Source organism: Camelus ferus, chromosome X (assembly GCF_009834535.1).
Source record: "Camelus ferus isolate YT-003-E chromosome X, BCGSAC_Cfer_1.0, whole genome shotgun sequence".
NCBI classification, from domain to species: Eukaryota; Metazoa; Chordata; class Mammalia; order Artiodactyla; family Camelidae; genus Camelus; species Camelus ferus.
Window position 1 is genome coordinate 18,375,258 of NC_045732.1, and position 26,841 is coordinate 18,402,098.

At 38.5% G+C, this 26,841-nt stretch overlaps 1 protein-coding gene across 1 annotated transcript in view; it reads left to right on the forward strand.

Moving 5' to 3' along the window:
- The first annotated feature begins 12,046 nt into the window (after positions 1-12,046).
- The window catches only part of LOC102513403 (coiled-coil-helix-coiled-coil-helix domain-containing protein 2-like), a 22,731-nt gene continuing 7,936 nt past the window's right edge, over positions 12,047-26,841 (forward strand). The window contains 1 exon segment of the mRNA XM_032475647.1: positions 12,047-12,141. Within this exon segment, the coding sequence (XP_032331538.1) occupies positions 12,047-12,141 (95 nt within the window).

Genomic DNA, 26,841 nt, shown 5'->3' on the forward strand with positions numbered 1-26,841 from the left:
TTTTACAATGTGTCAAATTCCAGTGTTCAGCACAATTTTTCAGTCATTCATGGACATATACACACTCATTGTCACATTTTTTTCTCTGTGAGTTACCATAACATTTTGTTTAATTTCTTAAAGCTACCCTAACCACCCCACTTTTTACTATACAATCACCCGTTATTGTATGGTTCTGGAAAATGCAAAACACATTATCAGTAATAAAAATGGGATCTGGTGTCCCTGCAAAGATACTGTGACCGAATCAAGCTTGGGTCCGCTCGTCGGCACACAGTAAAGCCAATCTAGTGACACTGGGTAGTGGTGAAGGAAAGCGCAGCATTTACTGTAGGCGCCAGACAAGGAGTCCAGGACAGCTAATGCTCAAAATCCCCGAACTCCCCTATGGGTTTTAGCAAAGCATTTTTAAAGGCAAGATAAGGGAGGGGCATCTCAGGGTATGTGATCAACTCGTACACAATTCTCTGATTGGTTTCCGGTGAGATAACAGGACAGTATCACAGGAGTTAACATTGTCAACCCTCAGGGGCCAGTAGGTCTGGGGGCTAGGTGCTTATGATCATCATCAAGTAGTTAATTTCTTCCATTTGGTGTGGGTTTTAGCATCTGTAAACAACTCAGGAGTTGTGCATCAGATACTATTATCTAAATACTTCAGAGAGGAGCTAAAGCAGAGGATGTGGGGGAGGGGTCTGTCCTGGGAAGGCCTCATAGAGTCCTGCTCCGTTACAATACTACCATTTGAAAACTGAAAACGAGAGTGGCTTGTCTTCTTAGTTCAAGAGCATGGTTTTTCTCCTGGTCTGGTAAAGTACGGTTTAATTTAATATATGGTGCCTTAGGGTGAGGTTGGGGGTAGTGAGTCAGTCTGCTTTCTGATTATTTGATGTTGCCTTGTTTTATATAGGAATTTAAATTTGGCCTCTTGTTTCTTGTTTGTTTGTTTTTTAAATCTGTTTTTATATAGTGACTAACATTTGCAAATCTCAAACTCCCAAATTTATCCCTTCCCACCCCCTTTCCCCAGTAACCATAAGATTGTTTACTATGTCTGCAAGTCTGTTTCTGTTTTGTGGATGAGTTCATAGTGTCCTTTTTTTTTTTTAGACTCCACATATGAGTGATATCACATGGTATTTTTCTTTCTCTTTCTGGCTTACTTCACTTAGAATGACGATCTCTAGGTCCATCCATATTGCTGCAAATGGCATTATTTTATTCTTTTTTTGGCTGAGTAGTATTCCATTGTATAAATATACCACAACTTCTTTATCCAGTCATCCGTTAATGGACATTTAGGCTGTCTCCATGTCTTGGCTGTTGTAAATAGTGCTGCTATGAACAATGGGGTGCATGTATCTTTTTGAATTAGAGTTCCCTCTGGATATATACCCCAGAAGTGGGATTGCTGGATCATATGGTAAGTCTGTTTTTAGTTTTTTGAGGAATCTCCATACTGTTTTCCACAATGGCTGCACCAAACTACGTTCCCACCAGCAGGGGAGGGTTCTCTAACAGTCTTTTTGTTTATTAAAATAACTCTGATGTAAGCAGCTGTTATTGTTAATCCCTCCTTTTTAGACGAGGAGACTTGAGCTTCAGAGATTTTATTCACTGCCCAACATCCCACTACTAATAAGTGCCTGAGATTCATAATTTTACTAGTCATCAAACATTTGCTGGGATACTTACTCAGCATGTCTCAGGCACTGAGGATGCTGAGGTAAACTACATACAGTCTCTGACCTCAGGTTGCTCACAGAGTGGTAAACAAACACATCAGTGAACAAGTAAACAAACACTTGGGAATATGCACTGGGGATGGGAATGAGGATGGGGATGAGGGAGACATAAAAGAATCACCAAATTGCATGCTGATTTTCATATGCCATACAAAAGGACCAGAGAGAGAAAGTTTTGAGATTGTATTGGTTAAATCATAATAATAGAAGGATAGTTAGGAAAGCACCTGACACTGAATTCACCAGCTATCTATGGTCACTTACTCAGATATACCATTTGGGAGAATTATCTGCAGAAAGCATTGATCAACCTGGTTTTACACTCTTCAGGATCGTTTTCAAAGTGTATCTATTCCATGATGGATCTTTAGAATAAGTAACATAACATAACCAGTCTAGTGAATATTCCATTTGATGTACTTAAACTGGTTGACCACTCAACCAATCTATTCTGAACACTCAAAAGCGTTCAGAATAGATTCTTTTTTCTCATTGGTATTTTCATAGCAGAGGATATACATTTTTTTCTCCTCCAAGGAAAATGTGTAGTAATTTTACCCCAGAAGCCTACATTCTAATTGTATTAGACAGACTATATCTCTTAATTTCACACTCTTATTTCCTCATTTGTAACATAGTACAACATAGGCATTTCAAATATAACAAAAAAATTATTTTAAGCTTCTGAATGTGTAATAAACCACATATTTCTCCTGAATATTTTCTTTCCTCTGGGGTTCTAGCATCACCTGAGTTAGCCATACTTCATTTATAATGATCCACTTGAATATAGCTGAAACCCATTATATCACTAAATTTCAAGTAACCAAAATTCATCTCTGAAAAGTATTCTGGAATGTCTTTCTGATGCCAGGAGGCAGATTTAAATTATTCATGTTGTTAAAATACATGTTAAAGCCACTGGTTTTTAATTCTAGCTCTCTCTCCTCTTTTTACTATTCCTACCTTTCTATAGAACATATGCATAGTATTTTTTATGTTAAATTAATGTTATATTAAAAATAAAGTCTCCAAAATGCTTAGATTCACTTTAAAAATTAATATAAAACTACAGGCTGGGGGAGTTATTCCCTGAACTCTTCCAGATGCTGAATTACATTGCGTTTGATTTCCATATGGTTTTATGATTTCCCTGGAGTGAGTCGGGGTGCCATGGGAGCTATGACAACAGTGCAAGTAATGATGGCATAGTTCTGTCATTTGAAGGAGAAGGGAGCAGTATTCACTGGGGAGGCCTTCCATTGGTAATAGGGAGTGTTTGACCAATACTTCCAAATACTGATGGGAAAAGGAGATGTGAAAATAAAATTTGGCGCAAGAAACTCTCTTGAAAACCAGCCTCTAGCAGGGGGTGGCCCTACATGCGTCTCTGAGCAAGGACATGCCTCTTGTTTAGTCCCACTTGGGAGTTTGTATCTAGTTCCAGCTCTCATCTGCCACAAAGAAGCATTGCTTAGGTGAGTGCTCCTACAATTCCTTGTAGAGACATAACGTTGGCCTTCACTGATAATTGTACCCATAAAGCATTGATTTTTTCATCAGAGAATAAAAGATAATGTTCCTGATCTTGATTATCCTGTGTTCTGCATTAAAAAAAAAATTCACTCTGGAAGATGCCTGCCTTCAAATCACTGGCTAATGTGAAATTCATAAGAATTTTGTTATGATAGAAAAGTGTTAAATTGGACAAAAGCGTTCAGAATAGATTCTTTTTTCTCATTGGTATTTTCATAGCAGAGGATATACATTTTTTTCTCCTCCAAGGAAAATGTGTAGTAATTTTACCCCAGAAGCCTACATTCTAATTGTATTAGACAGACTATATCTCTAGCATTGTCATTCCATTAGAGAATTTGCAATAAATCTTAATGATACATGCAAATACACCAATCTAATGTACCATTATAAAAGAAATGACTGACTGTTACCATTTGTTTCCAGCAATTTATATGATTTCTCACCTCCTGCTGGTAAAAAGTTCCAGAAGGCAGAGAATTCAATTTTTTTTAAAAAACAGCAAGGCACATCAGAGTGAGAAGGGAAGACTAAGAAAAAGTATTGTTCTTTTCTTGTATCTGCATTAAAATTTTTACAGACGTTCATAACCTGGGATAATTATGAGATTTTTGATTTGAAAAACACCTCAAAGTTCATTATGTATAGATTTTTTCTTTTGTTTACCTTGCTTTGGCTTTTTTTTTTTTTTTTTTTGATCCCCTCCTCAGTGGAGCTGTCTGTATACCGAGTACAAAAAAACAGAAGGGTATAGGTAAAAATCAGGTCAGAGAGGGGGAAAAAAAAACTTTTGAAAGGTTTTCCTTTTTCTAAGAAGTTAATGGAATCATCTTTCCCTTCTGCCTCTAGGCTATTGAGTCATCTTCCAACTGAGAGATCTTACCTCCTTTTTGCTAGATATGACTTGATGTGCATGTACAATACCAGAGTTTGTTTGAGAGTCACTTATGGTAGTGACTTACAAATTGCTGGGCATGGTCCATGTCTTATTTATATGTTCAATCTCCAGACCTTGCATAGTGTAGAACCCCTATTGAACTCAGTTTCTCAAATTGAATCCAATAAGCCAAACCAATAACCCGACCCCTTATCATCATCTTTATTCCTAATAGCTGTGATAACATATGGCAGGCAGGATGACTCTATTGGTGGGAAGTAACAGCTACTCAAAGAAATATACACTCAGGATGAACGTGGGGATGGGGGAACACATTTAAAAATCAACAAATTTTAAGCTGGTTCCAGTGTACCACATTGGGAGGACCATCGAAGGAAAGGTTGGGATGGTTATTTGTTACGTCATAATAATAAAGGTAGTTTGGAAAACACTGGACACTAGCTACACCAGCTATTTATGGTCCTTCCAGTTCACCTACATGGATGTAATATTTGGAAAAATATATGTGGAAGGCATCCATCTACATAGCTACAGCAAAGTAAGGCCTGTGCCATCTCTGCTTCCCTCTCCTCTGTCAGCAGACTGGCTCTCTTGATTGTCCCATAAACATGGCAGAAGATGTCTGTCCCTATCATTTATATATTTACATCTCCTTTGTTCAAATGACCAGTGGAGACAGATTTGTGATTTTGATCCCAGATCCAAATTCTCAGAAGAGAGAAGTGGGTCTGCTCAGCTTGGAATAGTTTCTATCCATGAGCCAATATTCAAGGGTCAAAGGATACATTAGGTAGCTAGAAATATGACTCAGGGACCCCTCTTTTCTGGGAGAGCAGTTCTCAGAGAGGTGAGCTGGTGGCGTGCGCAGATAGCCGAGAAGGCCTCTAATACAATGGAAAAAAGGATGAAAATTTACTTTTGTTCAGAGAGGGCAGAAAGTACAAAATGAATAGGTTATATGGACAAGACAACTAATAAACAATATGTCCAAATTTATGGAAGGCAATTGAATTGGATCAGTGGTTCTCATAAACATAATCCATTCGTCTAGTAGCACAGGGAATACCATACCAGCCTTTTTAAATTAAAACTTTCTTTTCAGAACCAAACCCGAGAAATGGCTGTGAAAAAGGATATGTGCCCAGTATTCATACTCCTTCTTCTATAAAAACATTTGGGGCATTCTTCTGCACAGCTAAAATAATACATTTCTTAGCCTCCTGTGTAGTAAGGTGTTACCAATGAGTTGTAATTCTGTAACTGTGTACAGTGATACTTCCCAGAAATAGTTTCCTTTGTTTGTTTTTTAAAGGGGCAAAGAGCTAGCGTATGTCCTTTATGCTTTTCACTTCTTCCCCATCATCCTAACTGGAATACAAGCATGATGATTGGGTCCCTAGCATCCATTATGGAATAAGAGGTGACCTTGAGGATGGTAGTCATACTCTAAGAATGAAGGAATAGAAATATAGTAGGTGGCTGGTCCAGGATAATACTTTGGAGTCATTATACTATCACTGCACTGCTTAACTACAGACTTCTTTTATATAAGAGGGAAATCAACCTCTTTCTTGGTTAAACCATTTTTATCTCCTGTTCTCATAACTAGCAGCTGAATATAAATCCTAACTTGGTTAATCAGCCTCTATTCAACGGGGAAGCATTATGTTATTAACTGATAAGAACAAAATTTATGACAAGACCCATCATGGAGACTGGTTTGTTCTGGTCCTAATCCTTTATGTTTTTATAGTGACTAATATCTATTGAAACAAAATGATATATGGGATAAGATGGATAAACTCATGTTGCCTTTAAAAGAACACTCTGTAGAGGCTATGAGACTGCTTTGAAGAACAGCAGGGAGTGTAGTTGACTGACAGCTCCTAGTTGACTGACAGCTCCAACTGCTGGGTTCTGAAATCCATCTCTATTTCCAAGTTCAAGCTGAGGCCTTGCCTCCCAAGGGCTGCTCCCAGCCAATGATGTGTGGCAGGCATACCAAGACAGGTTTTTTTCTGGAAGGGCGCGGGATTCCTCTGAATGCCAACTCTGGCTTGAGAACTCCCTGATGGCCTTGCCAAACCTTCCTTAGATGATGTGGCCGCACACTTCTGCCCAGCCTTCTCTCCTCCTTTACTCTGGGTCAGACTGCATCATGGTCTGATGACCCTCTGGTTTTCCTGGCTCACTCTCCATTTTCTTTCATGGGCATTTCTCTTAGTAAAATCCTTGCATGTTTAATCTCATCTTGGCATATGCTTCTGTGAGAACTTGGACTAGCACACTCATTTGAAGAAGCTAACATTTTCTCCATTCTTGCATCCGATCTATTTTATGGACCCAATTTATGCAAGGAGAGATGATTCTTGGACAAAAATAAGTCATGGAATGTCAGCCTTTCACTTCTCCTTTCCTCTTCTGTCTTTAAAATGAAGAAAACATGGGGGAAAAGAAATAATCACCTATAGCAAATTTTTAGTGGAAGCTTTTGGTACTATGCTGTGCTCAGAAGCCTGAGATACTAAGAAGAATGAAGGATGAGATAATGTAGTCTCTCTTCTGCTAGCTCATAACTTGGTTGGGAATATGAGAATGTGGAGAGAGGCTCTGCCCTAAACAGTGTTCAGAGAACAAGGCAGACCTCACTCTGCCATCTTTAATGTGTAGGAGGTAAGAGGGTGGAGGATTACATTGGGAGGATTTCATAAGCCAGGCCCAGAAATCAGATATATAACTTCTTGCCTACATTCCATTGGCCAGGAATCTGTCACATGGTAGGCTGGGAAATGTAGTCTACCTGGGAGCCAAGGAGGATATGGAAATGGGTTTGGGGAACAGTTAGCCAGTTCCTGCCCCAGCCACTTAGAAGAAGAACAATGGAGCCTTGATTTCCTCAACAGGGAGAGTTTCTTTTCACAAGGACATTTCCATATAGTTCTCTCTCTTTATCAATACTTTGGCTGCATCACTCCATTAGAAAGTATAAATTTTTAAAGGAATATAGAATATAATAAAATATTCTATGGTAGTTAAACTTTCTTAACACCACTTAATTTACTTGGAGATTTGTTATGCAATCAAGCATTCCCAGACTATTTTGAACAGATTGCAAAGCTGCCTGATCAAAATTCTCATTTCTTATTTATAGGCAAATTATGGTTCAGATCCAGATGTTGAATGGGGGGGCAGGTAGGAAGTTTTATCTTGTGCTTCATAGGCATGTCAAGTGAAAACATAAATTATATTTTCTCTTAAAATGCACAAATAGATGGATATGAATTGGACCCTGAACGCAAATGTATTTAGAATCTAATCAAATTTCTATGAATTTGGATTCAGCAAAGTTATTTCGTAAATGCAAAATAAAACTATTTCAGTATGGTAATAATGCTCTGTACTAAACATCACTCAAAAATGGAAATTTTAGTTTTAGCAGTGTAGCAAACCAAATCAACCCTTTACTTTGAATATTGCAAGTTTTTTGGGGGGTGGGGTGGAGAAAGGAACATGTAAAATGTTCTCAGTAACATTTCATTTAACATCTGCCTAGACTGTCAATATATTTTTTTCTAACATGTATTAGCTATTTGGCAATTCCAGCTGCTTGGTAACAGTTGTAGGATATCAATTTCTCCAGATTGCTAACTACTGCATGAGACCACACAAAGTCAGAATTAGATTAAAAATGACATTTATAAAAGGATAGCAGAGTAACTAAAAACATCATTTTTTAGTTTGTTTCCACAATACCTTCAGTTAAAGAAATTCTCTTGACAGTAACACTTATGAATTCAACACTTTAAATTCAGAAAGGATCTTAAAGGTCAACTAGTCCAACCTTTTCATCTCACAGCTGAGAGAACTGAATCTCAAAAAAGCTAAAGGTTACATAGCTAATTAGTTACATGGCCATGTTTAGAAGCCAGTTCCATCCATCCCTCCACCCATTTATTCATCCATCCATCCAACTATCCAGTCAACAAATACTTATTGAGTGCCCACTGTCCAGACGCTTGATTGATGCTGAGGATACAGTGGTAAACCAAACCATACATGGTTTCTTTCTCATAGGAAAGACAAACACCAATCAAATAGTTATATTAATATATTGCATGAAGGAGAACTATACTATGTATTAAGAGCATATAACAGGGCTGTACCTTGTCTGGTAGGTGAGGATGGCAAACAAATCTTCCTTATGGTCATGAAGTTTATGCTGGGAAGTGAAATTTGAGTGTGTATTAACCAGGCAAAGAGTAGGAAGAGTGTACCATGGAAATCCATGTTCTGTGATAGAAGTAGGAATAACATATTTGATGAGCTTGAAATAGGCCAATGGAATGGGAGTACAGAGAGCAACTGAGAGCGTGGTTCAAGATGGAATGAAAGATAGGCAGAAAGAGAAAGAGACCATCTCTTGTCCTAGGGGTTTGGTGTGAGGATATGAAGTTTGGCCTTGAGCTGCCATTTTGCTACAGTGAGAGAAAGCCGAAGGATCAGTGTGAAAGCTCTGAGGATGGTGCCAACACCAAGGAAGGCTGAGAAGAAACTACATAGTGAGAAACCAGGTCCTTGGTGGCACTGCATGAGCTATAGGGTCAAGTCTCACATCAATAAAGAAAGCGTGTAGTACCATTTAGTTTTGGTTTTTATAATTTGAGTGTTTAAACTGGATTTTATAACCAAAAATATTTCCCTCAAATAAGGAGTGAGCCAAATTAAAATGGCAACCACTGTGTACTTCTTGAGATGTTGTCACATTTTTTTAGTAATTAATGAATATTTGCTGAACTGAATGCTCACTTCCATCATTGTGTGGATGTGTGGAATGCTTTCTATGTCTATTTAAATCCTGTTCATCCTCAAATCCCAGGTTAACCTTCCTACCTTTCAGGAAGTTGAACAATTACCTTCATCCTCTTTTCAACAGCTTCTGCCCTTCCTGTTGGTCCATTAATAGTGTGACTTGATCTGTGCGATCTTTATTTTATTTTATTTCATTTAATTCTATTTTTAAAAGAACAACTCCCTCTGACCCATTTTTAAAAATTGAAGTATAGTTGATTTACAATTTTGTGTTAATTTCAGGTATACAGTAATGTGATTCAGATATATATATATACACACACACACACACACACACATATACATATATTCTTTTTCAGATTCTTTTTCATTATAGATTATTACAAGAAATTGAATATAGTTCCCTGTGCTATACAGTAGGTCTTTGTTGTTTATCTATTTTATGTATAATAGTGTATGTCTGTTAATCCTAAACTCCTAATTTATCCCTCCCCCTCTTTCCCCTTTGGTAACTGTAAGTTTGTTTTCTATGTCTGTGAGCCTATTTCTGTTTTGTAAATAAGTTCATTTGTATCATTTTTTTTAAAGAGTCCACATATAAGTAATATCATATGCTATCTGTCTTTCTCTTTCTGACTTACTTCACTTAGTATGATAATCTCTAGATCCATCCATGTTGCTGCAAATGGCATCATTTCATTCTTTTTTATGGCTGAGTAGTATTCCATTGTGTATATATGCCACATCTTCTTTACCCATTTATCTGTCAAAGGACATTTAGGTGGCTTCCATGATTGGCTATTGTAAATAGTGCTGCTGTGAACATTGGGGTGCACGTATCTTTTCAAAATAGAGTTTTTGACTTTTCTAGATATATGCCCAGGAGTGGGATTGCTGAATCATATGATAACTCTATTTTTAGTTTTTTAAGGAACCTCCATACTGTACTTCACAGTGGCTGCACCAATTTACATCCTCACCAACAATGTAGGAGGGCTCCCTTTTCTCCATACGCTCACCAGCATTTATTATTTGTAGGCTTTATGATGATGGCCATTCTTACTGGTATGAAATGATACCTCATTGTAGTTTTGATTTGCATTTCTCTAATAATTAGCAATGTTGGCCATCTTTTCATGTGCCTGTTGGCCAGCTGTATGTCTTCTCTGAAGAAATGCCTCTGACTCATTTTTTTAAAGGAACACTCCTGTATTTTAATGTTGGTGCTTCACCTGTATTTTTTTCTCCTTTTCATTTTTTCAAGTATTACTTCTCAAATTTTGGGATGCATAAGACTCTGGGCTTGTTAAAAGGGCAGATTCTTTCATATCATAGGTGCATACGTGGGAAAACACAGTACATTAGGTATCCTATAATATAGATGCTAAGTGCCTAATTCATGAGTTAAATTGAATGAGAAGTGCAGAAGGAATGTGATTTGGGGATTGTCAGAAAGGTTTCTTCTGTAAAGCTCTAAAAATGGGCACCTCATTCAACTTGTCCCCAGTGATCTCATAACTAGGCTGAGTATCAAGTTCGAGGTACTTCGTACTTATAAAAGGCAGCCATAATTTTTGATGACCTTAGCTAAAACTAGTGAGAGGAACCAAACCTCATCCCTCACATTCTACATGAATAAGAACCACAGCATCAGGATTTCTTGACGAATAATGGTTATTGCACCTGCTTCTCATTCATTTTTTGTTTCCATCCAGGCGTCTCTACTTCCTTCAGCTTTGAGACCTGATTTGTTCCCGCTGAGTTTTGGTTTCTATTCCAATGGGAAGCACCCTGGTCTAATGGGAAGCAGTGATGCTTCTACCTGGAACACAGCTTTGTCTCAGCAAGCTGTCCATTTCAGTCTCCCTCTGGCCCAAGCTGAACCCGGCTTTATCCACTCCCGCCTCTCATCCACACACACAGCCTGTTTCCTGTGTTTGCTTACAGCTTCTTCTAACCTAATTTTGTTTCTTTGACATGTACACATATACACACACACACTTGACTTTTCTCAATTTCATATGTGAAAATCGGCAAGTTTAACAAAACAAGGGAGAAGTTAAAAAACTAAGAATTCTTACAAGCCCTGGTAATAAGGGTCTGTTTTAATTGCTTTCTCTTTACCCCACTGATAATGAATGGATCCCCACCCTGGATTTGTGGGGATGGCTGAACACACAGCATCCACCCCGGGAGAGATGAGAGTCACATAAAGTCACAGTCTGGGGTCCCATGCCATGTAGGGCTACTTGGGGATTGTACTCAGAAGCAGAGCCAACAACCAGGGGCTGTGAGAGGCAGGCTTTGTGGTATCAGGAGAGCTAGGTGCACCCTGGCTCCTGTGGGAGAATGCGATTGGCTCATTTGAATAGTTCTAAAGGCTGCAGGGAACTGTGCTTGGTCCCTGTGATAAGCAGAGTTGTTTGGCTAGGGGACCTTTGTAGCAGAGTAAGGAGAGGAACTTGCAATTAGGCCAATTGAGACCCTGCTGATTTTACCAGATGTCAAGGCAGCACGTAATATTAATCTCAGGCCTTAATCACAGGGTCTCTATTCTTTTTAAAACAATCTAAGCAGGGCTGGTCTAGCTCTTTCTGGCTTCTGTTTTTTTCCTCAGTGTTAGCTTGGGAATGGACTCACCCTTTTCAGGTTTTGTATCACCACTTTCCTCTGTAAGCCTTCGGGGTGGTTTAGAGTTTGTCAGAGGTCCTTTGATTTTGTGCTTGCCCTAAATTTGAGTGATTAAACAGTAACAGTGAAAATGGATTGACTGTTTATACGCTTAATTTTGAAGCTCTCTACCTTCTGCCTTAGGTTGGATTCCTGAGAAGCAGAGCCTGAGGCAGGAAGTCGGTGCATTGCAGGAGTGCTCTTCAGGGAGAAGGGGAGGGAGGGAGGGAAGCAGGAAAGGAAGAGGGTGGGGGAAGCTGAGCCAGGAAATGGTCCCGCTTCCTTAAAGAGAGGCTCTGAAATACAAACCACACCTTGGAGTTATCCCTGCCTTGAGAGGAGGGGTCTCTTTTGTACCCCCATGTCAGCCAGTCATTGTCTGTGGGCCATGGGGTCGGGTAACTTCCTGGACGACATGACAACCATCAGCTCCTGGCAGTTCTGCAGAGGAGGATGCAGCTGGGGCATGGGTGCCCTGGTCTGGTAAATGGTATCTGAGCCGGGCACCAATGGCATCTACTGTGTTGTACTTCACATCCATTAACGTCCTCAACAACCCTAAGAGGCAGATAGTATAATTACTCTAATTTTCAGATGAGAAAACTGAGGTATAGAAAAAGCCTGGCATAGAAATAGTTAAGTCACTATTCCAACCCAGACAGCCTGATGCCCATTTTCAGAGCATTACAGGGGAAACATGCCTAAAAATCCCGAAGTCTCTTCTAGTTCTTCATTTTATGCTTTAATTTTATTCAATTCATGAAATATGCATTGATCACCGATACTGTGTAGAGATGTCTTACAGGAGTGTTTTGCTGAAGGCCCCAGTTACACTGCATCCTTCTCCACTGGACATTTTGATGTTGAAAGACCCTTGGGCCCATTTTGTCCAACATTTCATATTATATAATTAACTATGCATACCTTGTTGGACTCAGCCTCAAACTGTCTGATGAGTTTGTCCTTTTAAAATCATCTGTGTAAGTTATCTGCTTATGAAATATGTCTTTTAATGAAGAAATCTGACAATGGCTCTTCATTTAAGTCAATAATTAAGGATATCATGGTTAGGAACATTATTTTAGCTGCCAGCATTGTACCTTTTTATCCTTAAGCAAATAGCTTGAAAGAGAGAGGCAGATAACTAAAGATATCTCTGAATAAGACTGGGCAGTTAGCCTTTCTGAGTTTTTGGTACAAAATGGAAATGGCTGTGAACCATGGGTTCTCTGTGAAAGTGGGCAATCCATCTTCTTAGGACTTTACCTCTGTTTAAAAAGAACAGGACAGGCCTCCATCAGCAGTGATCTCTGGAGAGATGGGAAAGATTGCTAGGTAGGTTAAGTTTACACCATAAATTTTCAAAATTTTAATTTTATTTGTTTTAAAAATAGATAATACATCACATGGTTTAAACTTCAAAAGGTATTATTGTGAAAAAAAAAAAAAAAAACTCCCTTATCCTTTAGGTACCCTGTTCCCTTTCCCAAAGGCAACCAAAGTTGTCAATTTCTTGGTTATCCTTTCAGAGATATTTTATAGATATTCAAGCAGGGACATGTAAATATTTCTTGAGATCTCTGAAAATGTAGTGGTGAGAGTAGAAGTAGGAAAACCCACACATTAGTTTCATAAGGCTAACAGAACAAATTACCAGCGGCTTAAGACTACAGAAATTTATTCTCTCACAGTTCTGGAGGCTAGAAGTCCAAAATCAAGGTGTCAGCAGGGCCATTCTTTTTATCGAGGCTCTAGGAAGAATCTTTCTCTGCCACTTCCTAGCTTCCGGTGGTTTCTGGCACTCCTGGGCATTCTTTATCTTGTGGGCACGTCACTCCAATACCTGCCTCTGTTGTCTTGTGGCATTCTCCCTGTGTGCCTCTCTGTCCACATTTTCCTCTTCTTATAAGGATAACCAGCCACTGGATTAGGGCCCACCCTAACCTAGTATGACCTCATTTTAACTTGATTACATCTACCAAGACCCTATTTCCAAATAAGGTCACATTCACAGATACTGGGAGTTAGGACTTGAGCACATCTTTTTAGGGGACATAATTCTACCCACGTCAATGTTATAATTTCAAAGCTTTTAAATAGTACAGAAGTAGAGTTCAATTCACCTTTAGGATATGGAATGGAGTTGAGAACTCTTCTTGTTTTGGGGAAAACAAATGCCCAAACGGATCTTTCTCTTTTGTAGCTATGAAGCAAAGACCCATAACAATAAATGGAGTTTTCTAAACCTTCAGTGACACCAAGAAACCAAGCTGTTATGGATGAAAATGAGAGAAGATATCTGTATAGTGAAAAGTGTGTACATTGGTGTTTTTTCCAACATTTTTTTTGACTCCTGTGTATAGTAAGAAATACATCATGACCCAAAATATACAGATGTTTGAATATACACATATGAATAGATATGAATATGTATTCATATCTATCTGTATCTATATGAATAGATAAAACTGAAACAAAGTCTTACTCCATGAAACAATATGTACATTTATTTGAAATGAATTTTAATCTTTTCTAGTCTACCTTTTTTCATTAATTTTTTCTCAAGACCAGTAATAGGTTGCCACCTACAGTATGAATAACACTTTTTGCTGATATGTTCTTCCCTGAGAAGGGGTTTATAGATTTCATTGCCTGCATGTTATTGCTTGTTCTCATGGAGGTGTTTGTGCATGACAGGAATAAGGTGGAAGATCAATCTTCACTTCCCCAAGGAGGAGTGAGAGGCTGTGAAAGGGAAATGAACCCAGCTAATCATCTTGGCTCAACATAAATTGGGCTGTTGGTGCTATACATGCATATTACTCAATTTTATGTTAGTCAGACTTGGAGAAATGTACTTAGGTTGGGCTTTTGTGTTCCCATGTCTTCTTGGAGGCCTAGGACCAAGACTAGGGAATGTGGGCTGTCAGTCATCTTGGAAAATCCTGAAACTGAAGCAGGATTGGGTGATGTCTTAAAGGGACAAAGAAACATCTCTGGGACCTCTATTCCAGGCAGAAGAGACAGCTCAAGGACGTTTTTGTTGGTGGAGTGGAAAGGAGGTGGAAAAATGAAAAGTAAAGTTAACTCTTTCAAACAATAGTGTGGCCAAGGTGATTGACAGAGGTGCTTTTCAGGGACTAGTTGGGAGCTCTGTTATTGGTGATAGAGATAGATGCTGTTGGTGCCCACCCACATCCCCTTTAAGGGCCCCTGACGCCATCCCTCAGCTGCTATGAGTGTGGCCTGTTGACAGTTCACCCCTGCCTCTTTCTCTGGAGAATTGCTCTCAGCAGAATGGGAGGTTATTTTACCCCATTCCTGAAGTAGCTATGGCTGATGACAGACCGACATGGCACAAAAGGCTGGCCTCTTTGCCTTCAAGCTGGTACTATCCTCTAGTACAATTTGTATTCCAGAATTCCCTGTGGAATCAGGTTGAAGTTGAATTCCCAGTGAAACCCCATGATTAGTTCACTGCTTGTCCTGCCTCATCCTGTTTCCCTCACTCCTCTTCTCTCTCCTAGGAAATCAAACCCAAGAATTCTCATCTCAGGTTCCAGTTCTAGGGAGTCCAACCTAAGCCAGTTACTTCTGTGTCGTAAGTTCCTCAACTGGTACTTTTATCATTACTTATTATTATTTTCTTATGAAGACAAGCTGCAGCCTTGCATTTCACTTTGGAAATTAGGGAAGCTGGAAGCTGATCAGGACCATGCTTTGGGTGAAGGAAAAAGAAGGAGTGATGTAGGAATGCAAGGGAAGTGAATCCTAGGAGTGGACAGTGACCAGCAGCAGGGTCATCCATGGCCCTGTGGGTGGAGGGAAAGAGTGGCTTCAAACCAGGAGGGGACTGAGTCAGCTAGAAACAACCAAGGCAAATTCCTAGAAGGAGTAAACTTTCCCTTTTATTTGTGCAAACAAATAAAGCCTGGACTTCTACTGACAAGTGAGATGGGACTTAAGTTGTTGTGATTTAGGGACTGGGAGTAAATTGATCTCATCTTGTCTGTATAAATTATTGGCATGTACACTTCCAAGTGCTCCTGTAACAAATGACTGCAAACTTAGTGATTTAAAACAACACAAATTTATTATCTTATAGTTCTGGAGGTCAGAAGTCTGAAATGAGTTTGTAGGACTGCATTCCTTCTGGATGTTCTAGCGGAGAATCTGTTTCCTTGCCTTTTCAGGCTTCTGGCGGCCACCTGCATTCCTTGGCTCATGGCTTCTTCCTCTGTTTTCAAAGCTAGCAGTGTAGCATCTTCAAATCTCTGTCCGTCTGTCTGTCTGTCTCTGTTCCTCTGCTCCGGCTATCACATCTCCTTCTCTCTGATTCCTCTTGTGCCCCTTTTATTTGCACCCTTGTGAATACATTGGGCACACCCAGACAATCCAGGATAATCTCCCTGTCTCAAGATCCTTAATTTAATAACATCTACAAAATCTCTTCTGCTACTTAAGGTAACAATCTCACAGATTCTTGGTATTAGGTCATGGACATCTTTGAGGAGGGGTGTTGTTCAGCGTACCACAGTTAGGGAGGACTGGACACAAAAATTATATTTGCCTTTCAACATTTGCTTCATGTTCAATGCCGGAAATCAAATTTGCTGAGTTAATAATGTCTGCACTTACTCTTCACTCTTTTAGCACTTGAGTCAGTCTCTGTCAGTGCTGGGAGCTGGACCAGGGTAGGCCCAGGCCTCCATTACTGGGGCCGTTGATGTGTGCCACACAGGCTCAGAGAGGACAGGGACTGTGTGGTACAGCTGTGCCTATTCGTGGACGAGGCTTTCTCCTGGGATGATTTGACAAGGGCAGGACCATGAGTGGCATCTGCTCTAGGTCCATCCAGCACCGACTCTTTGACTAGACCTTTTGGGAACTCACTAAAGCCAAAATGGAAAGGATGAGCTGACTTCTCTGGCCACTAAGAGTGTCTGTGTATATCTGGTTGATAGTTTATATCCACTAAGGAAGCGAGGGGATTTAAAGAAAGAATCACCACCAGTCTCACTCCAGCCTCACTCTTAGTCTCTCTCTCTTCCTGAATTGGTCATGTATTATACTTCTTTATAATCTTTCCAACATCAAAATCAGGGGCAGAACTCCAGATGTAGTTTGTAGTCCATGCAGATGAATCCTAGAACTACTGTTTAGTAAGATGCTAAGATAAAGTAGCATATGCTTCTTTCTCCATTAAATACAAATTCCTTTATGGACAGCAACTTGTGATTAATGTCAGTTAAGAGAGGAGTGGTGTCAGGGGGTGCTTTCATTTGATCAGTAGTTTTTCCTTTGCGTTCCTCAAATTGCTATTAAAGGTCATTGAGAGTAAAGTTGGCTAAGCATTCTTTTGCCCAGTAAAATGTATCTGACTGAAAATTTTCCTGTTTTCTGTTTTCACATTGCTGTACTAATATGAAAGAAGTAATTTGACCCCTCAGCAAGGGATGCATGGTGTCTTCTGCTCCTCTGACCTTGAGTTTATGCTATTGCGTCTTCCCTTTCATTAATTTCCCTGGTCTTCTTTCCCTCTCCCTCTATCCTGTTCAGATTTTTCATCCGCTGTATTACTTATGTTCTTCGTTCTAGTGCTTCTTACCTGGACAGGAGCCTGGTTAACATGTGAATGATTTGGTAAGAGCTAAAGCTGGAAAACTTGGCTATTCTCCTTTTAACATATTTGCAGTGTCTTAAAAAATCATCTAAAGATTTTGAGTTGCTTGCCATCTAATTTCTAAAACCCACCAGCTGTTTTCCCAGAATATTGGTTTAAGCCACATGATATTTATGACAATTCATTATTCCTAATATAATGCAGAAAAAGAGATCTTGACTAAAGGTCAAAATCACGCATACTGCCTAGTCACTTTTCATAATCCAAGATGTGGAACCATGAACTTGATGGATTCTGGGTATCATGGACATGCTTCAGAAAACCAAGTGGCTACTTCATGGATATTTCTTCAGTCTTTAATATTTCTTGCTAGCCGACCATGACAATTTTGTACAAGGCACGAATATCCTTTCTTAATATGTTTCTTTCAATCTCCAAGAATATAAATGAGTTGATGCTTAGGGCTATGAAGCATACAGGATTCCATATCACTCTAATGTGTTTCTAAGATTTGAGCTATTTATTTTGCCAGCTCAATGTTTTCCCAGTGCTGGGAAGAAATCCAGCAAGACCAGAAAGCCTGTGATATTCTTCAGTTGGGCATCGCTATGGAGAGGACAGACTAGAGCCCAACCTGTAACCAACTTGTCTTAAGTAATAATAATAATAATAATAATAATAATAATAATAATAATAATAATAATAATAATAATAATAATAATAATAAAGAAATAAAAGATTTTTTAGATAGACAAAAAGCAATAATGTGCTGTTAGGGGAAATAAGCAAAATTATTTCAGAACTTGCCTAAAATATGCATCAGGCATTTTAAAAAGCAATAGGCAGAGTATTTTACAGGTACATTTTAACTGATTGAACTTTTATTTAGGATAGTAATTGGTATGAGACACATAGAAAATCCTTTTCCCATTGAGGGCCATTGACCTAAGGGAAATATTTTTATTGACAACCCACAAATAAAAATACAGTGTTATAAGTTTCTTTTAAAAAGCAGAGATAGGTGTATTGTTCAATAGCTTTTTAAAATTTTTAAATATTTTATTATGAAAATTTCAATCATACACATAATTAGTGAGAACAGTATAATAAATTCCCGTATTTCATCACCCAACATCAATAATGATCATTTTGCCAATCTTTCAACTTTTTTCAAAAATAAGAAATACTTGAGTCATATCTTACAGATATCCTACTTAATTTCTTGCCTAGTCATTTCTATTCCTTGTGGACCTTAAGACCCCTCATCTTAATTTCTGTAGATTTTCTTATCATTTAGTTCCCTGAGAAGATAGGCTATTTAGTTTGAGGTCTGTCATTTTCCCTTTTCTCCACTTCAGAATGTCTCAGAATTCTGTTCTATTTCCCTCATCCTCTCTTCCTATTTCCTCAGAGAAATAGCATTTCTCCATGTGAAGTTAAACCTCCATCTGAGTATTTAGTCATATCTGTCTCCTCCAGAATCTTGTCCTATTAATTTCCTCTCCCCCATTTTCTATCTTTAGTCTTCCTCTTGGCTCCATTATCTCTGCCAATAAACACTCTTAGATCTTCTCCAAACTCAAAAGGCAGAACCACTGGGAACATCTTTTGAACTGTCTTTCTCCTCAAACTAACTCTGACTCAAGCCTTCCCTTTTGTGGTTATTCTTTTTTTCTACCTAGACTTGAAATCTGGGAGAATTCTTGATTTCTTCTTCTTTTTCCTCCAGCCAGGCTTCAAGAATCCACATTTTTTCATCCACTTTGCATCTGTGTATGCAAAGAGTAAGGGGCTGTATTTTCCAAAGATGGTCACAAAAACATCTACTATCCCATATGCTCTTCTTAAGTGTGACCTTGACACTCCTGCTATTGAGTGGTGGGGGTCTACATCTCTTCCCCTTGAACTGGGTGAAACTTTGTGACTGCCTTGACCATTAAAATATGGCACAAGTGACACTATGTGACTTCTGGAATAAGTCATACACGTGCCTTGCAATTCCCTCTTGCTCTCTTAGAGCCCAGCTGTCACGCTGTTAGGAAGCTCAAACTTGCCCACGTGAAGAGACCACACGGAGAAGCCATTTATAAGTGTTTCAGCCAATTGCTAGTCTCGACCACCAGACAGGCGAATGGGGAAGCCTTCAAGATGACTCTAGCTGCCAGCCATTGAGTCGCTTCCAGACTTTGTAACTTCTCAGCTGAGGTCCCAGACATTGTAGAGCAGAGACCAGCCATCCCCATATGCACTGTTCAAATTTCTGACCTGCAGAATCTGAACACAACAAATGGTTGTTTTATGCAAGTTTTTGGTTGAACTGTCACCTGGCCATAGCCCCGGAACACCCAGCCTCCCCTTTCTCACTGTGCTAGCTCTAGTTCACACACATGTCCTTTGGCCTGATTTCTGGATTAGACTTTTGCCCTTAAGGATCTCTCCAGTGGACTCACTGCTGCCTCCATGTCTCACCTGAGAAGTTCTCTCCTGTTTTTGAAGTACTTTTCTGTCACATTTTTCATTTGCTTCCAAATATTGAGGAATGGGCAGGGCATAGTAAAGGAACCATTCTGCAGGCAAGGAACTGAGATTTAAGTAAATGGAAGTTTAAATGACTCTCAAAGTAGCTTGTAGAACTGGAACTAAAACTATAAGAGGAGATTTACTCAATTGCATTTTCCCACAGAATCCTTTCTGGAAACACCTATCAGCATTTGAAGGACACTAGTTTCCTAAAGAACGCCTTTTGGGAAATATCCTTCTAGTCCAGTTTCTTTTTTTATAGGTCAAACTTGGGAGAGTCCATTTTTCAAGAGATAATTAAGGAAAAGATAAAAAGGGGACAGGAACTGGAGTGCAGAGTTGTTTTGCCAAGTCTTTATAGCTTGCTGTATGTGGTGAGATTTTTTTTTTCCGCTTGTTTGTACCTTTGTAGTATTTCTATCAGCCTGGCTCTTGGTGTCCCAGATGAGAGAGGAAAAGATGTATTTGGAGGTGTCAATGCCCTTTAGCCAAAGACTACTGGAAGCACACTTGATTAAATAAATTTGGTTTATTACTCTTTGCAGGGGATCATGGGGTCCCTCAGTAAGAGGGTATTAGAACATATAGGTTTTGGGCTCCACAAGGAGGAGTTATGGGAGAGTCTAAGGAAGCAGGAGTTGGGTCTAGATGGGATGCTGGCAGAGAGTGAGGACAATGCTATGACTGGGTGTTTTTTGAGTGGCACAGTGATCTTATTTTTATTTGTGCTTAAAATTATGAAGTGGTCTTGTTTCCTTTCATTTTATCATGATCTCAGAGTAACCTTATTTGAGGCTGGTATTGTGTGAGTTTATGTCCTATAGGAGAACAAAAATGGCCTGGCTGTGAGTGTCAAATGAGCTTGTAAAAATACTGAGGTCTAGTTGTGAACATTAGATTAGTTTTGGATATCAGAGGTTGCTTTTTTCTTTTTCCGAGGTCATTATTTTCAATCATCTCAGGTATTAAAGAACAAAGCGGATCTTTTTGGGGCCAAGACACATACAAGGGAGCCTGACCTTGTTTGGGATTGGTCTTTACTGCTAGGTCATAGGGGCAATGAAAGCAAAGAAACCTCACAAGCAGAAGGCCAAGAGACTCAGTGGGTGTTATCGGATTCTTATTGCATATAATCTTCAACTGAATAAAGGAGACTGTTTTAAAAATCCAACAACCCTTATAACCAATGGCTTTTAGAATTTTGAACCTTTCAATCACTGCTTTATTAGAAAAAGCATCCTCCTGATTTGGGCCAAGAACACTCAAGAGGCATACTCACCAAATTGTGTTAATGGAGAGGTAACATTTGTGAGCTCAATACCTGGCTCCTAAAACATCACTTGCCTATTGCACACAACTGGTTAATGTTTGATTTAGAACTAAAACTTGGGCCCTGAGCCCCAATTCAGTGCTGTTAAATTCCCAGTGCCTAGCACGTATACATAGGAGTTGACTTTATTCACAACAGCGTCTAGAGCCAATTGTTTTTAGCCCTTTATTGCCCTTAATTGGTATGTTTTTCATGGAGTCACATTTTAAATTATTACTTCAGAACTCATAAGATCTGATCATCATTGCTGCATTTGATGATATACCTCTTGTGTTTTTGAAGGATAATGACTGCGGAAGAGATGTGAACATTTTCTCTTTACAGAAGTGTAGCTCATAATTAATTGATCATCATCTCCTATTAGTGAAACATCTTTGATCCTGCCAATTGAAAATGAGCCTATTTTCCTAAGCACAGAATAAAAGCAATATTAAACTGTTTAGTCTTTGTCCGCTTAAGGGCCAAAGATTTGTTAAGTGAGTTTATAGGAACAATTAATCAAAAACTTTAAACAACTGATTTAAAAAAAAAATGATTTGCTGGCCACATTGGCTCACTTAACAGATTAGCTTTCCCAATATCAGAGACGTAATTTTAGTGAGGTTGACGGAGCAGAAGGGAAAGGGGCCAGAAGATAGAAGGAACACACCATCATTATCATAACATAAGCATGATGCTTTCATATAATTATTACTACTTAGAAGTCCTGAGAAGTGTGATTTTTTCTCCACTTTACAGATAAGGACATCAGGGCTACAAGATGTTATGAAATTCATCCAATGTAAGTGGTATGACCAAGATATAGGTGGAAATTTTTAGATTCTAAATCCTGTTCTAGGTCCAGCTCTCTTTTTGCTCTATCATTTGGCCTCATAATCTGATTAATGGCAAAAGAAAATATGAGCAATACTAGACTATAAACAGGTGAGGAGGCAAATGCCCAGAATCAGTATAACTTGCCATCACAGCTCTGGATAGGACTGTTACGCTTACGTTGGAAAGACAATGTAACTTGTGGAGTTTCATAGATTGATAAAATGTTCTTTGAGTTGAGTGATTGGATATTGTGAGGCAATAATTAGTGAATAGTTATTGTTTCGGACTCTAAACTCTCCTGTAAGTGTGTATACAACTGTGGGATACTTAAGTAGATAGTTTTAGAAACAAAGACTCCATGTATTTCTCAAATTGTTTCTCTTCCTATCACAATGCTACATGTCTTTATCCTGCTTAGCAGCAGCAAAAAGTATTGTACAAGAGCACGGTTTGTTATGATGTCATAGAGACGAGATCTAGTGTGTAAAGGACGCTGCTGGACCTTGTCTTTTTTTTTTATTATTATAAATTTATAGTCTAGACATCAACTTAGAGGCAACAGAATGAAAATGCCTAAATTAAGGGTCAGCAAACTTTCTCTGTAAAGGGCCAGATAGTACATATTTTAGGCTTTGTGAGTCACACAGGCAATACAGAAACAAACAGGCACAACTGTGTTCTACTAAAACTTTATTAATGGACACTGAAATTCAAATTCCTTCTAATTTTCACACTTCATGAAATATTCTTCTTTTCATTTTTTTTCAACCATTAAAAAATTGTTGAAAACCACTCCACTGACAGGTTGTACAAAAACGTGTAGCTGGCTAGACTTGGCTCGGGGGTGCAATTTGTAGACTCCTGGTCTCATTTGCACAGAAGGGGCTGTAAGGGATTTGTACAGGATGGAGAAGATGTGGGCTTGATTGGGAGAGGGGAGGAGGGCATTAGGACGAGATACCTGACTTCAAGTTTAGAGGGGACAGAGGAGAAAGCTCCTTTTCAGAGTGGGCTGGCACCTCTTCCCCGCCACTGTAATGAGCAATGCCTGTTGCCTTGCGGAATTGTTCTGAACAGATTCACTCAAAATGAGTCACCAGATTGAATGAAGCCTGGAAGGATTTTCTGCCTTTTATTCAAAAGGAGTAACTGGCCCACCTGCACCTCTTAAATTAAGATTTCCTGAGCTCAAGCTTTTAAGCCTCTTAACATGGTTTACTTCTTACACTTTTTGTCAGCATAGAAGAATAGCTGCTCTTCTCATCTTTTCTTGTAAAAATCCTATTCCTAATGTACCAGGTACTTTATTCACATGATGTTTCATGGTTATTTCCAGGCCTCTGTAATCACAGAAACACAAAAAGTTGACACAACTTTGTAAATGACTATAACTCAATAAAAAATGTTTTAAAAAGAAAAAAATAATAAAATGAGCGAGAAGGCAAAAAAAAAAAAACCACAAAAAGTTATGAAAAATTTAAATGGCACCCTGTTAAGTGTTGTGGACAGCATTTGACAAGACATAGATAATCTGGAGTTTCAGAGATGTGATTTGAATTTGTCTGCCTCCCTCCCTGCTTTCTTTTCTTTTCTTTTTTACTGAGAAATAAATTATATATAGGAAAATTCATTCTTTTTGGTATACAGATCTATGAAATTTGACAAATCCATGTAACCACCGTGACATGTTATATCTGACTGTTTTATAGCTGCCATGATGAACAAGATACAGAACATTTCCATTAACCCTCAAAATTCCCTGGTGCCCCTTTGTAATTATCTTCTCTCCTGACTCCAGCTTCTGGTAAACACCGATCTGGTTTCCGTGCTTTTCTCAGGGTGTCATGTAAATGGAATCATACAGGATGTAGCCTTTTGGATCTGGCCTCTTTCATCTGGCACAGTGCATTTGAGATTCATCTATGTTGTTGCATGTATCAGCAGTTTGTTCCATTTTATTGCTAAGTAGATTTCATTCTATGTGTGTACCAGTTTGTTTATATATTCTGCAATGGAGAATATTTGGGTTGTTTTGTTTTTCAATTTTGACCATTCTGATAGATATATAATAGTATCTCATTGTGGTTTGATTTGCATATTCAAATGACTCACAATATTGCAGATCTTTTCATGTGCTTATTTGCCACCCATGTGTCTTCTTTGGTGAAGTGTCTGTCCAGATTCTTGCCCCATTTTTAATTGAATTGTTTGTTTTTTTACTATTGAGTTTTGAGAGGTTTTTTGTCTGTTTGTTTTGTTTTTGTTTTTGTTTCTAATATTCTTGGACAAGTTCTTTATCAGATATGTGTTCTAGAAATATTTTCTCCCAATCTGTGGCTTTTCATTTTCTTAACACTATCTTTTGCAAAGCAAAATAATTTAATTTTGATGATGTTCAGTGACACCTCAGTATCAAGAAGCATACATAGTGCCCAAATCTTGGTTTTAAAACATCATTCTCCAGTAAAAGGAACCAGGATTCCTTAGAGTAGTAACTGATTCCAGGACTAGGGCCAGGAAAATACAGGAAGAGCCTGAACATCTTGTGGTGTCAGAAAGTAAAAGTGCTAGGGGAGAGGATAGCTCAATGGTAGAGTGCCTGCGTAGCATGCAGAAGGTCCTGGGTTCAATCCCCAGTACCTCCACTTAAAAAAGAAAAAATAAGTAAGTAAACAAACCTAATTACCTCATCCCTTAAAAAAGAAAAAAAAAAGAGAGAGAGAGAGAGAGAGAGAGAAAATAAAAGTGCTAAAAAATCATGGGGATGTGTTGAAAGGACAGGAGAGTCAACTTGAAGAGAAGTTCTCCATGGCCAAATCTGAGAAAATATGAGAAATAAAACAAATGATAGTAATGGATTATAACCTATAGAATAAGATAAATATCCATGAATTCATACTGATATAAATAAATAATTGAATAAAATAATAAATGAAGGAGACAGAAAAGTTCTTTTGTTTGATAGAGGTTTCAATAATATAGAAAGAATAATGGAAATAGAAAATCACCATTTGGCAAAAGCTATGCTAATAGTTATTTTAAGCAAGAATTATTAATGGATGTTAGAATTAGTGGATGAAAGTTTGAGCAGAAATAAGGTATTTGCATACCTTAATTGTATCTCCCCCAGATATTTAGTAACTACAAAGGGAAAAATAGTAGCTTTGCAGTGGAGAAACCTGGCAGACACCACCTTAACCAGGTTGACCTCATTGGTTAATTGACATCATGTGCCTCCAGATACAATGCACTGAGGAGGACACAGCATGTTGTCTATGGTTTTCTTGCCAGAAATGCATAACATGAATTTAACCATGAAGAGCCATCATTCAAACTCAAATTAAAGGACATTATATAACTAGCCAGTCCTTTCCAAGGCTGTCAAAACCATAAAAGGCAAAGAAAAGTCGGCAAACCATCTCAAGGTGGAGAAGACAAGGAGTCATGACAACTAAATGTAATGCAGGATCCTAGATGGGATCTTGGCCCAGAAAAAGGCCATTAGTGGGACAACAATATAATGAAATCTGAATAAAGTCTATGGTTTAGTTAATTGTATTTTACCAATGTTAACCTCCTAGTTTTGACAAATGTACCATGGTTAAGTAAGATATAACATTAGGGAAGCTGTATGAAAGTTATATGAGAACTCTCTGTATTATTGTTGCAACTTTCTATAATTATTTAAAAATTAAAATTAAGAAAAAAAACACCAGTAGAAAAATAAGCCAAAAACTTAAAAAATTGCCACATGTAGTAAGGAGGAAACCAGGTAGAAGAGATAGGGATAGAAACGGCTTTCTGATTTACCATGTTTTGCAGATTTGACTTTGGAATTATGTAAATACATAACTCTGAACAAAATTAAATTTAAAAAGCATTTCCTAAAAAAAAAAAAATCCAAAGGTATAGTAAGTTAGTGGCAAAAATACAGAGGGAAGAAATATTTCAAATGACTTTAAACCACAGTAATTTATTATATATTCCTAGTGAGATTCATCCTATGGACAAAAAAAGCTAAAAGACTCAGTTGTATCTCATGGGCCAGAGCTGAGTCATGTGGCAACCCAAAGCCACAAGGGAATGTGGGAAGGCATTTGACTTTCCATTCTGTGTAGTTTAGGGAAGCAAGGGAGAATGGGGCTGGGGACAGCTTCAGGATAGCCCATCAGCAGTACCAGCCATCACTCTCTACTGGGGCCACCTCCTCTCTGTTTCCACTTACCTTGGGTTGCAGTAGGTAAAATCTTTTCCTAGTAGCAGATAAAATGGGGGTGGCAGCAGTGCTTCTGCCTCAAGTATTCTGCCAACTTACTGAGGTTGAAGTTGCTGCCTTGACAGAGTTGAGTAGCAAATCTGGAAGCATCTCTTCTCTGGCCAGTGGAGGAGAAATTCCAAGTTTGTTATCATTGATTACTAATCTCTCATTTATAAGCTAACAGTGGAACACTGCTTCCATCACTTATTTTTAGGCCGAAGAAAATGGTAACCACGCTTAGAGACTCTTGCATTTTGCAACAAGACTTATGATTTTAAAAGAAAGAGTAATGGAAGCCTAAAGTCTGGAAAGATGCACGATGTGTAAATTCAGTCATCATTATGCAAATGCATATGCACATAATAAATCCAGAGATGACTGACTATATTTTAGAAATATTATAGGCCAATTATTTTGACATCCTGCAGGAGGTAGATAAATTGTGAAATATATGTTATAGTCTACAGAGTAGCTTGTTACCAAGATGTCTTTTGCTGGAAAATATTTTAGCAGAGAAACTATCCATCAGCACATTTCCAGCTTTGTTCTTCTCCTGTGACTTCACAGACATATTTAGTAGCATGGGGAAAAAAAGAAAAGAAAAAGGGAGGAAGCCTTGTGTGTTTGAGTAGGGGC